The following is a 13,732-nucleotide window of genomic DNA, read 5'->3' as shown; positions in this document are numbered from 1 at the left end:
TACCCAGGGAGGAGGTCAGAGAGGCTTTCACAGAAAAGAAGTCGTTTTTTTTGTAGTTGTTTGTTTGTTTTTTAAGTTTATTTATTTTTAAGAGAGGGGGAGAGAGAGAGCGCGCACATGAGCATGCACAGGGTACGGGCAGAGAGAGGGAGACAGAGAAAATCCCAAGCAGGCTCTGCACTGTTAGTGCAGAGCCCAATGCAGGGCTTGAACCCACAAACTATGAGATCATGACCCAAACCAAAGTTGGACACTTAACCAACTGAGTCACCCAGGTGCCCCAAGAAGTCTTAAAGTCAATATTAATAACCACCACAAGATTTATTGAGTGTGCAAAATACTCCAGGCACTGTGGCAAGTAATATACTGTTTAGGTCACCATCAAAAGTACAAGCAGGATTTGAACAGGCAGAGGAGGCAGGGAAGGGTGGCTGCCAGCAGAGGGGAGAGAACTTGCAAAGACACAGGAGTGTAAAGGTGTTCGGCAAATTTAAAGAACATCAAGCAGTCCACAGAGGCTGAAATGTGGGAAATGCTATGGTACGTGGACACGAGGGCTAATTTGCAAGAGGCCTTGGATACCAAGCGAAAGCTTCTGGGCTTAATCTAAGGGACAAAGCACAGGCACTCGAGGATTTGAAGCAAGGGAGGGAAGGGATGGGATCTGCATCTCAGAAATGTAACTCTGGGGGCTGCATGGAAGGTGGTACAAAACCCAGAGCGCCAGAGGCAGAGAGAAGAGCTAGGAGGCTCATGTGATGGTGCAGGTAGGAGACGGTAGGGTCCTGAACCTGGGCCGAAGCAGAGGGAGTGAAGCGAATAGGTTCTCAAGATATTCTGGAGAAAGCTGAGAAGACTCCTGTCCAGTGATCTTTGTTTTCTGTAAAAGAAGAGATTCGGCTGTCTTCCAAGTATGAAGGCTTGGTGGGGGGAGTAGGAGACTGCTGGGAGGTCGGAACAGCCCTGTGGCAAATGCCAGAGGAATATGAGCAGAGGAATAGGGAGGCTGAGGGACCAGCTGCAGCAGAAGCTAAAAAATTGCTCACCAAGTCAGTTTGCTTAGCTGGGTAACGTGAAAAGGAAAACCTCACTAAAATGAAGTCAGGACGCCAGAAGGGGGAGCTCGCACGCCCTTCCAACTCCATCAATGACAGACACCAACAGAAGAATCTCCAACAGGAAAGGATGGTGAATTACTGGCCCCAACAGGAAAAAAGATGTATGCTGAACTGACTACCCCACCAGCTCGGCTAATGAGAAACCATCATCACCATGAACTCCTGCCTTTCTCCAATGGACTTTTGTTCAAAACAAGCCCTCCCAACTTCCTCCTCCTTCTCCATAAAATGTTCCTCTCTTTTGTTTGTTGGACTAGCCTATGGTTTTGACCAAAGCTAGCTTGTCCCAAATTGCAATTCTCCGCTATTCCCAAACTCATTTTTGCTGGTTAAATAACTGTTTCATGTTTAACGTCAATAGTAATTTTTTTTACCCAGGGACATATAAAACCTGTACTTGGGTTGGTTTAGCATGGAGAATCGCCCAACCAGCTACCATAGAGGTCAGCTCTTTGGCCCTCTTTTATTCCTGCTGGCTGGAATGAGAATGTGATGGCAGGAGGTAATGCAGCCAAGATAGATCAGGAGGTGAAACTGAAAATGAAGAGTATTTGCAGCAAAGCGATACAATAGACACAACCTGAGTGCCTGATATCACCGAGCAACATACTAGCCCCCTACCACACACCTGAGCTTTCATGTGCCAAAGAAAGAAACTTTGATCTTGTTTCGGTCACTGTTCTGTTAGGTTTCCTAACACTTGAGGCCAAAATTAATCCAATGCGGGGCGCCTGGGTGGCTCAGTCGGTTAAGCGTCCGACTTCGGCTTAGGTCATGATCTCACGGTTCATGGGTTCCAGCCCCATGTCGGGCTCTGTGCTGCTGACAGCTCGGAGCCTAAAGCCTGCTTCTGATTCTGTGTCTCCTTCTCTCTCTCTGCCCCTCCCCAGCTTGCGCTCTGTCTCTCTGTCTCTCAAAAATAAATAAGTGTAAAAAAAAAAAAAAATTAATCCAATGCAAGTCAGTTGAACTGAGTAAGGAAAACAGTAAACCAGGAGGGGCTGATAAAGGATCAGAGACTAGAGGTTTGATCTTGAAGGACATAAAGCAGGTTTCTCAGGCAAGCAGCACGGTTCTCAGAGAAAGGTAGTTAAATTCTACCAATACCAATAACAACAATAACAATGGCAGCTCATCATGAATTGGGAATTTAAGTTGAGATAAGCACTCACTGTGCTACGCAAGTGTCTTCTGTAATCATGTCATTCAACTCTCCCCAAATCCCAAAGAGGTAAGTACCATAATTAGCCTTAATTTAAATTTTATTTATTTATTTTGAGAGACAGAGCCCAATGCCAGGCTCAATGTCACGAACCATGAGATCATGACCTGACCCGAGACCAAGAGTCAGACACTCAATCTACTGAACCACCCAGGCACCCCTATTAGCCTTAATTTGATAACAAAATGAAAATAAAGACTCAGAGAAGTTGAATAATTTACTCAAGATACTCAGCCACAAAGTGGTGCTTGGAATTTGATTTAAGAGCCAGAGTATCTCCCCCTGCCCAAATCTTCCTCTGTCTCCCCTTACCTCACTTCATTCCCCTCCACCCCCAGCCTAGTCTCCAGAAGTAAAACAGAATAAAGAGCTCACCTGCAGCCACTCTCCCTGGAGAAGGAATGAGAACTCCACCCATATCAAAAATCACCGCTCTGTAGGGGCCGCCTCCAGAATGTGTCCAGTGCCTGGCTCCCTGGTGCTTGCACTGGATGTGCTTCAGGAAGGCTGCCCTCCGAGGCTGCTGGAGTTGTGACAACTGGAAGAGCCATCTTATGTACATGTCGAGGCCAAGACTGCAGGAGAAGACACAGGGCACAGCTCGCCTTCGTTGCCCCCAGTCCAGTCCACCATCTTAGAGCTCAGGTGTGCCAACTTGGCATCTCCACTGATCTCCAGCCAACGCTTCAAACCACAACCAGAACTGAACCCTCCCTGACTCCTCCTTTTTCTCAGTTCCTTAGCTCAGTAAAGGGCTCCACCATTCAGCTACCTGCTCAAGCTAGAAAACTGGGATTCACCCCTGACTTCTCCCAGTCCCCACCTGGGGCGAAACTAGATGCTCTGTGCTGTCAAGTCTTCCTCCTGAAAGCCGCTGTCTACCTGTCTCCACTTACTACCCACCGATGAACTTGCCCACAGATCATTGCAACAGCTTAACCGGTTCCCCTGCCTCTTCTCAAACCCCCTCTTCATTCTTCACTCTTCAAACAGAGTAAGAGTGCTCTTTCAAAACTGTAAATGCGGCCACCTCCTAATGCCACTTAAAATTTTCAGTGGTAGTGGAGCACCTGGGTGGCTCAGTCAGTTGCGCATCTGACTTTGGCTCGGGTCACGATCTCGCACTCTGTGAGTCCAAGCCCCACATGGGGCTCTGTGCTGACAGCTCAGAGCCTGGAGCCTGCTTTGAATTCTGTGTCTCCCTCTCTCTTCCTCCCCGCTCACACTCTGTCTCTCTCTCAAAAATAAAGATTAAAAAAATTTTTTTAATAAAATAAAAATTTCAATGGCAGGATGCCTGGGTGGCTCAGTCGATTAAGCGTCCAACTCTTGATTTCAGCTCAGGTCATGATCTCACAACCGTGAGATCGAGCCCTGCATTGGGCTCTGCACTGATCGTGGAGCCTGCTTGGGATTTTCTCTCCTCTCTCTCTCTCTCTCTCTCAAAATAAATAAACATTAAAAAAAATAAATACATAAAATAACATTTTCAGTGGCTCCCCCACCGCCCTCAAGACAAACTCTTTAACGTTCCTCAAGAGGCCCTCTAGATCTGCCCCCGACTTGGGGTAGCAACTCTCTTTTAACCTTAATCCAGATGATGTGGACATGCAAAGCTACACGCCGCTTCCTCAGACCCATGATGTTCTCCTCCAGCTACCACACCTTGGCCTATGCTGTTTCCTTGCCCTGGACTGCTCCTTTCCACCTGTCACCTGGCTAATTCCAAATTGTCCTTTAGGCTCTAGTTTACCTATCACTTCCTTCACGAAACCTCTTCTGGCTACCAGAAAAGACAGGTGAGAAGTCAGTAAAAGGATACCCAGTACTGACCTCCTCCTAGCACTTACCCTCCTACACTTCGCTGCAACAGGCTCCTAACTGTTCTCCATTTGCCTCTTTTTTTAATGTTTTATTTATTTTTGAGAGTGTGCAAGCGGGGGAGAAGCAGAGAGAGAGAGAGGGACAGAGGACTTGAAGCAGGCTCTGTGCTGACAGCAGCAAGCCCAATGTGGGGCTTGAACTCACGAACCACAAGATAATGACGTGAGGTTAAGTCAGATGCTCAACGGACTGAACCACCCAGGAGCCCCCATTTGCTTCTTTTCTAAACGTACTGTCAAAAAGTTCGGGGGGGGGGGATCATATACATATAACACATACATATGTATATAGACTTACACATATATAGGTATAGAGATAATCCAAATATGGCAAAATGTTATTAGTCTATTTAGGTGAAAGGCAGATGATGAAAAGCATATGAGAGGTCACTCATATAGCATCTAGACACAGTGTAATATTCTTTCAACTTTTCTGTATGTCTGAAATAAAAAGCTGGGGTAAAAAAATAATTAAAGCAGGGGCGCCTGGGTGGCTCAGTTGGTTAAGCGTCCAACTTCGGCTCAGGTCGTGATCTCATGGTTCGTGGGTTCGAGCCCCGCATCGGGCTCTGTGCTGACAGCTCAGAGCTTGGAGCCTGTTTTGGATTCTGTGTCTCCCTCTCTCTCTGCCCCTCCCCCACTTGCACTCTGTCTCTCTCTGTCTCAAAAATAAATAAACATTAAAAAAATTTTTTTTAAATAATTAAAGCAAATTCTATTTGCTGTCAGTTTCTCATGAAAATCTTTACACTTTTTGTGTGTATGCTTTTTCTATAGTTTAAAAGCTTATTAAAAATCAGGTTTGAACAAAACGTTGGTAAGACAGTCTGTAAATTTACAGGAGCCACTTCAATGCCTCCATAAGGATTCCACAAGCTATGTAAGACTCTAAAGAGAGGATTCTTAAGCAGTAAATCTTCAAGATGATACAATGTGTTTTTCCTGTAACTGGAAATTTGCTGAACTGGGGGTGGGGGGTGGAATTTTGAAATGAAAAACTTAAAGATTGATTTGCATTTTCAGTTTTACTTATGTTCCTATGCCAAGGCCAAGGTTTATGATGGAAGGAGTTTATTTATAGGCTACTAAAAGCGTCAAAACGTTTTGTGTCAGGGCTTAACAGAGATGAAAAGTGTCTCTGGGGCCTGAAGGGCTGACTTTCATCTTAACTGAGGATACTAATGGATGAATGGGCAATGCTCCCATGACCAGCTTGCTTATTCCTTCCAACTAGAGATGATGGTTCTGTTCTAGCCACTTCCCAACACTCTCTTCAGAGCAGCAAAACACTGATTTCTGATCCCTCCAGGCTGGGGTACCTATCCACTGACTGTAACATCTCTCCCTGCTTCATCTGCCGGTAAACTTCCACTTATTTTTACCTCACAGCCTCAGTTTTACCTTTACCTCCTCTGCAGAGGCTTTTCTTTTCTTTTAAAAATTTTTCTTTTTTTAAGTAGGCTCCACACTCAACGTGGAGCTTGAACTCAAGAATCTCACGTTCTACCGGCTGAGCCAGGCAGGCACCCCGGGGTTTTTTTTCTTTTCCCAGGCACTCTCTGGCACTACTTTTTTTTTTTTTTTTTTAACTCCTATTGCTTCTTCTCCATACCTTCACCAGAGCATTTACCCCATTACACAGCCAACTGTTTGCACACCTATCTGCTCCTGTAGTTGTAAGTTTCTTACAGAAAGGCGTATCTTGCCGTTTCATCTTTGTACATATTTCATCCTTGTGTATATCCATCCCCTGGGGCTTAGCACAGCATCTAGACACATAGCAGGTGCTCAGCATAAATGAGCTGGAAGAATGAATAAACTGGATGAATCAGAGAATTGGGGAAGGCAGGGGACAGGTTCTTTGTGATAGCCACAAAGAACTGTTACAAGCCCAACTTGCCCATTGCTAACTAACGATTCTAGTTCTCTGGGACTGGCATCTTTTTTCTGTAACACGGAGAGTATTTGTCTTCTCCATGACTTTCAGAACAATGAGATTAGTATGATAATGTAGATTTGCTACTTAATTTATGCTTTTATAAACATGCACACACAGTATGTGTTGTCACATGCTAAGATGGTTTAGTAAAGAGGCTTGAGTGTTGGCTTTAGAATCAGATTGCCTGGGTATGAATTCTAGCTCAGCCACTTACTAAGTGTAAGAGCCTGAGCCAATTTCTCTCGCTGGGATTCAGGTTCCTCCTCTGTAAATGGGAATAATTATACAACGGTTTCATACAGTTGTTGTTACTACTGCATTAAATAAAGTATGTAAAGCACTCAAGTTAATACCTGACACACTATTACCTACTACTGTAATAATTATAAAAAGTCCACAGATCTTGCATGTTATATGCATATACTATGTGAATACATATATGCATTTTCACAGCAATTCTTAACAGGGGGTGATTTTGGTCCTAAGGGAACATTTGGCAATGTACCCAGACATTGTGGGTTGTCACCACTTGTGGGGGGGGGGGGGGGAGTGCTAGTGGGTCAAGACAAGGATGCCAGCAAACATCCTATAAAGTATAGGACACACACACACACACCAAAAAATGATCAGGACTCAAAATGTTAATAGTGCAAAGATTGAGAAACCCTGACATAGAGAGTATATTGAAAGGTGACAGCGTGCAGTCACAAGCTAATAGACTTATGTCATGTGGTCATGTTATATGCATATATCGTTCACGTCCCTACACGTGTCCAGGACATGCTGTGACACATCTTAGATGTCTTTATAGCATACGCTTGGAATAGCATTCTGTCATGTATGTGCTATGTAGGTCTGTGTGTCTTAATGTCTATATGCTAAAGGCAGTCTGACGTACTGGAAAACAAAGATGAATCTAAGAAAAGTGATAAAGAGCCACAGGCTCTATTCATTTAATACTCACGGCTGTGTAATATCCTAGTTTTACGCAACACCTAGCTCAAGGTCACACAACTCACTGATCAAGGTCGACTCCATAACAGGAACTATGCGTGTTTATCTTACTCACGAAAATATCCCATTACCCCACCAGCGCTTAGGCTCTCAGTAAACTTCGTGAAGTGATGCGGCGGAGAGCAGGGCCCAGATCTAGCTGCAGCACCGCGCACGTAACCAGGCCACCGCCCTAGACAGAGTCAGAAACACTGCAATCGAGTCCCTATTCCTCAAGCGCCTTCAGAGAAACGGATTCACCTCTGAGCTTTAGCATACCTATCTGTAACGTGTGGCTAACACAAAACAACTCCACTAGCGCTAGAGCGAGTGGTGAAACATAACAAAGGCAAGAGCGAGTGGCGAAACATAACACAGGCAAGAGCTCGCCATACGGCTAACAGTTCCTCGGACAATTCGGAGCTCGCGGAGCCGAGGACCCCTCGCCGTCGGCTGAAGTAGGCTGGGGGCAATGCCTCTCGCGTAGGTAAACTCGGGCCTGGGCGCAAACCCACCGATCGGCCTAACGCGGCAGCCACTGCCCTCAGTCTTCGGAACGTTCCTCCTTCCCAACCTCTTCGAGATCTCCCCGGGAGCGCAGACTCACCTCCGCGCCGTCACGCCAGTCACGTGCCCGCTTCCCCATCCAATCGGAGCGCGCGCTGATCCGCGCATGCGTAACCCCGCGCGTCGACGACGGCAGCCGGGAGGCGGAAGTGAAGGTTGTTGTGGCTCGGCTGGTTGCGCGCGGAGCTGCTGCTACCGAGGCAGCGGCGCCGGCGCTGAGGCGGTGGCTGCGCTGCCGACTCTGGACCTCTTGGCCTCTCGGCTCGCCTCCTAGCCTCGCCTGAGCCCGCCGGGGCCCGCGCCGGCCAGCGCTTGCCCTATGAGTGTGTCACTGGTTGTCATCCGACTGGAGCTTGCGGAACACTCGCCCGTCCCCGCCGGCTTCGGCTTCAGCGCCGCGGGTGAGTCCCGCGGCCTCGCAGCCTTCCGTCTAGCCCCGTGCCTGGGCCCGGGGAAAGGCGGTGGCGAGGGTCTTTGTCTCAGGAAGAAGCTGAGAGGTGGTTGAGATTCCTCTTACTCCACCCATGCTAAATAGGCCGGATGTCATCTCTGGGAAGCCCTTCCCGGCCCATCCCTCCTGGTGCCTTCCCACGGGCACCCTTTATACCTGGCACGTCGCCCTCTCCACCCGGGGTTAGAGTCAAGTTTTGTAAGTTACTTTCCTCTAGGCTTTGTGAAGGCAGCGACTGCATCCCAGAGATGCTGACGGTTTGTGGTTTAATTAAATCGTTCCTCTTTGGAAGAATATCTATTTAGGCGCCCTGCAGCCATAGTAATAACTAAAATGAGTACACTTCCTATGTCCCAGCACTGTACTAAGCACCTTGTATGTGTTATCTTTAATTATCTTTACAACAGTCCTGTTACGTAGATGGGTGGTATGCCCCTTTTACAGATTGGGAAACTGAAGCCCAGTGGTTGAATGACTTGCCCACAATTATCTGTAGGTGGTAAAACTGGGATTCTAACTTAGAGCTGGACTTGAGAGTCTGAGCTGTTCGTTACCAGCCACACAGTCTGCTTCGTGGCGAATGCAACTATGACTGCGTTTCTTGAACCTTAAGCAATTACCTAACAGTAACAGTTATTCAAGAAGAAATCACTGAATGCTCACCATCTGCTGGAACTTCAGTTGTTTGCAGAATCAGACATGGTCTCTGCTGTAATGGCTCCAGCAGCTCAATGGGGAGAGATGAATTAAATAATTGCAGAATTATAGTACTGCAGAATTATTATTAAGTAATTGTAGAATTACAAGTGGGAAAACAGCTGTGGAGGAAAGGAAGAGTTTGGAAAGGTATTACACGAGGATCTCTTTGGTTTGAGGAGGGGACATAGGGCAGGTAGATATGGTGTCCTTGGAAACTAACTTGAGTGTGTGAATTTTGGAGCTTCAATTTAAAAATTGAATAGGATTTAATGGGTTACAAGCACCTTTCAAAGACTACAAGTGATCTCTCTGAGTTCTGAAAGTCAGCTTAATTGATATTAGGCACATATACATCTCTAAATGGGTTATTCATTGATTCAACAAAACTTTAAAGAGCTTGCACTGTGTGCTAGGCACTGTCGTGTAAGTGCTGGGGATACGGCGGTGGGCTAAACAGGCCTGGCTCCTGCTCTGATAGAACTTGTATTAAGGATATTTCAATCGAGTCTCCCAAGCTCCTTTCCCATTTTTGTGTGTTTCATTGATTTAAGACTGTGATCACAGATTTTCATGGTATGATGCATGGCATGAGGCTAACCTAGGGTGTTTAAGAAGACTGCTAAAGGTTTTTGAAATTTTTGTTTATTAATGGACTTGATACCTTCATTTGGAGCTCAACACAGTTTCACTTTACCGGAGATTACTAAAAGTGTTGGTTTGTCTTGGCATAATCACTCTTGAACTCTCTAAAGCTCCTATTCTCCTTGATATGCTTTAAAGTGCATGATTTCACTATGACAACCCTGCATTTCTCGATTTATTGCACTGGGAGTTTATTGACTGTCTGCTGGGCACTAAGGAGCCCCAGAGGTGAGTGGGATGGACACCACAAAGGCATCTGAATATCTTGGGGGAGGGCAGCAGAGAGGAAAAGGAAGGTTTTTGATGGATACATTGAAAGTGGAGAAGAGCTTGTTTTATTATCAGATATTAATCATTCATGTGTTCTTTAGCCGGGGAAATGTCTGATGAGGAGATCAAAAAGAAGACACTAGCTTCAGCTGTAGCCTCTTTAGAAGGGAAGTCACCAGGGGAAAAAGCAGCAATCATACATCAGCATCTTGGTCGTCGAGAAATGACAGATATGATCATTGAGACCATGAAGTCCAACCCAGGTATGCTTTCTAAAACCCTAAACTCGTGTAACATAAGCTCATGGTTGCCTGTTTTATACATGTCATTCAATGAGCCCATGATTTTGACCTCTAGCATACTTTTATCTTTCACTACCTGTGTGCCTTACTTGAGGTTGTCAAGCCAGATTTTAGCCTCTCCAAATATTTCTCCTAAATTAATACTAACAACATGGGTTGACAGCTTTATTCGGTGAGGAGAGCTACTTGCCATCTAGGTTAGTGGCAGATCATGAACGAATCTAGATAAGCATGTTGTGTCTCCCACCCCCTGCACACGCCCTTTCAGCTCCCTCCAACCCAGAGCCTGGATGTATGCTACGTCTCCAGTATGAAGATGGTCAGAACTGGTAGGTTTGGCTTTCAAAATTAATAGCCCTGAATGTCCCACTTAGGAGCACATGATGGAAGACGCCTGCTTTTATTATGGTGCTGCCAAATGTAAGAGCCGTCCTTAAGTTTCTGTGGGTGTTAATGACATTTTTATGGGATAAAGAGTGCTTTTAAGTTTAGGCGATCCCCCAAACTTGACTGTGGTGTAAATACATTTCTTACCGCAATTCATTACAGTTTCTCTGTCCAAGTTTATTTTTCTGACTCAAAATTTTAACCTAATTAGAATCCTTCCACCTATTTCCTATCAGTTTATAATCTGCTAATTTTTGATTTGTGAAAGATGAGCTGAAAGCCACAATGGAAGAAAGGAAGTCTTCAGAAGCATCTCTCACTGCACAGAGAAGTAAAGATCAAAGTATAGAATGCATAAACGCTGCTCCCGATTCTCCATCCAAACAGCTTCCAGACCAGATTTCGTTCTTTAGTGGAAACCCATCAGTTGAAATAGTTCATGGTATTATGCATCTATACAAGACAAAGTAAGAAAAAACCTTTTCCTTTTGAGTTGGTCTGTTTTTTGTCTTAGGGCAGTGAAAAATGTCTTGCCCTGAAGGGAAGAGGATATTTTAAGGTTCAAAAGCATAGTACTTTCATATATTGTGTATTGGAGAATTCTTAGATGTTTTATATTTGGTTAATCTTATAGATTGGGTCATAGTTTCTTCTCATAGAAGAAATACGTAGATACGCTTGAGAAAATACTTAAGAAAATATTCCCTGAGAAGGTAGGCATGCAAGAGGATTGGAAAATTGAAAGAAAGAAAGATAAAAAGAGGAAGAAAAATTATAAATGATTCATAACATCATTGTGCCCTCCTATCCCCACCAAATCTTTACTAAAGAAGTTGATAAGTCAGTTAATGGATTACAGTGTTGTCATCTCTTTTTACCCTTTTTTTGTGGTCCAAACAAAACTTATAACAAGCCAAAGGAAAGGAAGCATTTGGCTAGATAATCAATAATCTGGGTTATCAGCCCCTTGGATAATTGGTAGCTGATCTCTTTAAAGCCTGTCCTTGTCCTAACATGTTTGCTAGGTCCCCACTGGGAGACAGTGGACACTCGGGTCACCATTTTGGAGCACAGCTGTTGAAGTGAATTTGCAGCATTTCAGAAGCAAATTGCATTGCAGGAGGTTTTTTTCTTTTCCTCTCTTCCAGCTATTCCTACCCAACAACACTTTCTGTAATCTTCAGAGTCCTGTCTTCCTAGTTCTGAATTCTTTCTTATATTTAGAACTCTCTTCTAAACCCCTTGAGAGAAGTCCATAGTTGGAGTTGCCCATTAGCTTGTAGATTGAAAGTTACTCTGGCCACCTCTCTTCCTTCGTGGGGGCAGTTCTCTTTAACTTCCAGAATAGTGATTTTAAAATTTAAAAATGAAGAAGAAAAGAAAAACAGAGTTGTGCTTCTAAGTTACCTAATGAGACATTATTGTTGAAAAGCTAATGAGAATAAAACACAAACTGCAGATTTATAAGCGTAACAAGCTTTTAACTGAAGACTAAAAATGTCAGTGGTGGATGTAATATAGGCCATTTCAAAGCTTACCATAAGCTCTATTGCAGGTATGTTGAAGGGATTCTGCTTTTACCCAGGTAGTGTGTTTTCAGGTATTATAACACTCTGTTTAAATTGATCTGTGAACTAATACAAGGTTTATTTTTTTCTATTTTCTTGGACATAAAAGTTGTCTAATTAGTGTTGTCTGAACTAACCATACCTCATCTATTCAAGACAGTCTAATTATTGTCTTATTAGTAAGATGACCTCCTTAAAAGAAGATGTGAGGCGCAGTGCCATGCTGTGTATTCTCACAGTCCCTGCTACAATGACCAGTCATGACCTTATGAAGTTTGTCGCCCCATTTAATGAAGTAATTGAACAAATGAAAATCATCAGAGACTCTACTCCAAATCAATATATGGTGCTGATAAAGTTTAGTGCACAGGTAAAAGTTAAGATATTAAAAATCTCTTTGCCACAGAAACTGTGTTTTTGAAACTGTGTGATACTAGCCGTGTGTGATTTACAGCATTTTGCACTTAAGACTCTTGATATATACCTATCTTTGAGGGTATTGTTGTCATTCTAGAAATCCTTCTAAATTCACTAGCAGACACACCATGCTAATTCATACCCATAATTTTTTATAGAGCGGATTGGGTATGAAATCTAGGGTTGTATTTTATTTATCCAGTAGTAACTATTCCAGTAGAGCAGTAGATCCCAAACTTTTTGAAACTGATACCATATTCTTATTTGCCACTATGACACTGTGCCCCTGCTTTTCTCATTCCCCTTTTAAAAATTATTATTTGGCACATTTTAGAAAATAAAATCCATTTTATATTTATGTTGGTGACAGATTGGGGATGTTCCTTGAAGTATCAAAGATGCTTTAGAGTTCTGCTTGAAAATCCCTGCCACAGAGAGAAGCAGTGAAAGGATGGTGATATTTTCTATTTTGAAAAGTACTTGCACATTATTACAGATACTTTTTGATATAAGAAGGTTTTGCCATTCACTTCATTTCATTTGTTGCATTCAGCAACATTTTCCGGGGGCCTCAGTTATAAAGGTGTTGGGAAAATATTCTCTTGGTTTTATATGTTCATTGTGAAGCGTATGCATTCATATTTGTATGAATATGAAAATAAGATAAGCCTGAGGTATTATCCAAGTTATTTAAGTGCCATTCTATCCACAGGTTTTAATTTGTTGTTGTTGTTTTTAATGGCTGTTACATTTGTCCATTCATTAGGTTTAGAAATGCAGCTCTGTCAAAAGTGACTTCTTTCTCACCTCATTAGGAAACAGCCTTCTTGAATTTGCCCCAGATCAACAGTTCTGGCTTACAGATTGACAAAGAGTGGGTGTGCCTTTTGATCATTTGCCATTGCCTCTGACCAGTTACCAAGATCTGTGGGTGAAAGGGAGCCGTGACACGAGGCCCACTTGTCCTCTCCTTCCTCATTGCAGAAATCCAGAGTTGACGGCAGTAGCAGTCATTCGTTGGCCATGGGGAGGAAATTAAGAGAAGTGAGGGCTGGATTATGTTTGGGCCTGTTCTGTGGGCTACAGAAAGAGAACCCTTAGTGTAGCACTCTGTGTACAAGAGGGTACGTGATTGTTACCTTTAACCTTTACAGAATACCCCACCATTGGAGTGAGACATTTAAAATAATGAACCTTCCTGCATGCAGACTTAGACTTCACAAGGTGACAGTGAAAATGGAAAAGCACTTAAACAGCTGTGTTCACTGACTGTC

General features: G+C 43.9%; 2 protein-coding genes across 4 annotated transcripts in view; one reads left to right on the top strand and one right to left on the bottom strand.

Moving 5' to 3' along the window:
- Positions 1-7,748, bottom strand: part of ACAD10 (acyl-CoA dehydrogenase family member 10) — a 42,289-nt gene extending 34,541 nt beyond the window's left edge. Inside the window, exons 1-2 of the mRNA XM_042961684.1 lie at positions 7,671-7,748; positions 2,716-2,915 (exon numbers count right to left, since the gene is read on the bottom strand). Of these exons, the coding sequence (XP_042817618.1) occupies positions 2,716-2,902 (187 nt within the window). The 5' untranslated portion in view covers positions 2,903-2,915; positions 7,671-7,748. The remainder of the gene's footprint in view (positions 1-2,715; positions 2,916-7,670) is intronic.
- Positions 1-13,732, top strand: part of LOC102949574 (BRCA1 associated protein) — a 105,942-nt gene that overhangs the window by 68,956 nt on the left and 23,254 nt on the right. For 2 of the 3 annotated variants that reach the window (XM_042961686.1, XM_042961685.1), the window contains 3 exons: positions 9,886-10,047; positions 10,742-10,940; positions 12,222-12,411. In XM_042961686.1, coding sequence (XP_042817620.1) covers positions 9,886-10,047; positions 10,742-10,940; positions 12,222-12,411 — 551 coding nt within the window. Of the gene's footprint in view, positions 1-7,893; positions 8,124-9,885; positions 10,048-10,741; positions 10,941-12,221; positions 12,412-13,732 lie in introns of those variants that run through there. The other variant, XM_007079661.3, reaches the window with a different exon arrangement.

Source organism: Panthera tigris, chromosome D3 (assembly GCF_018350195.1).
Source record: "Panthera tigris isolate Pti1 chromosome D3, P.tigris_Pti1_mat1.1, whole genome shotgun sequence".
Taxonomy (NCBI): Eukaryota; Metazoa; Chordata; class Mammalia; order Carnivora; family Felidae; genus Panthera; species Panthera tigris.
Note: the sequence above shows the minus strand (reverse complement) of the source record. Positions and strands in the feature narration are given on the sequence as shown.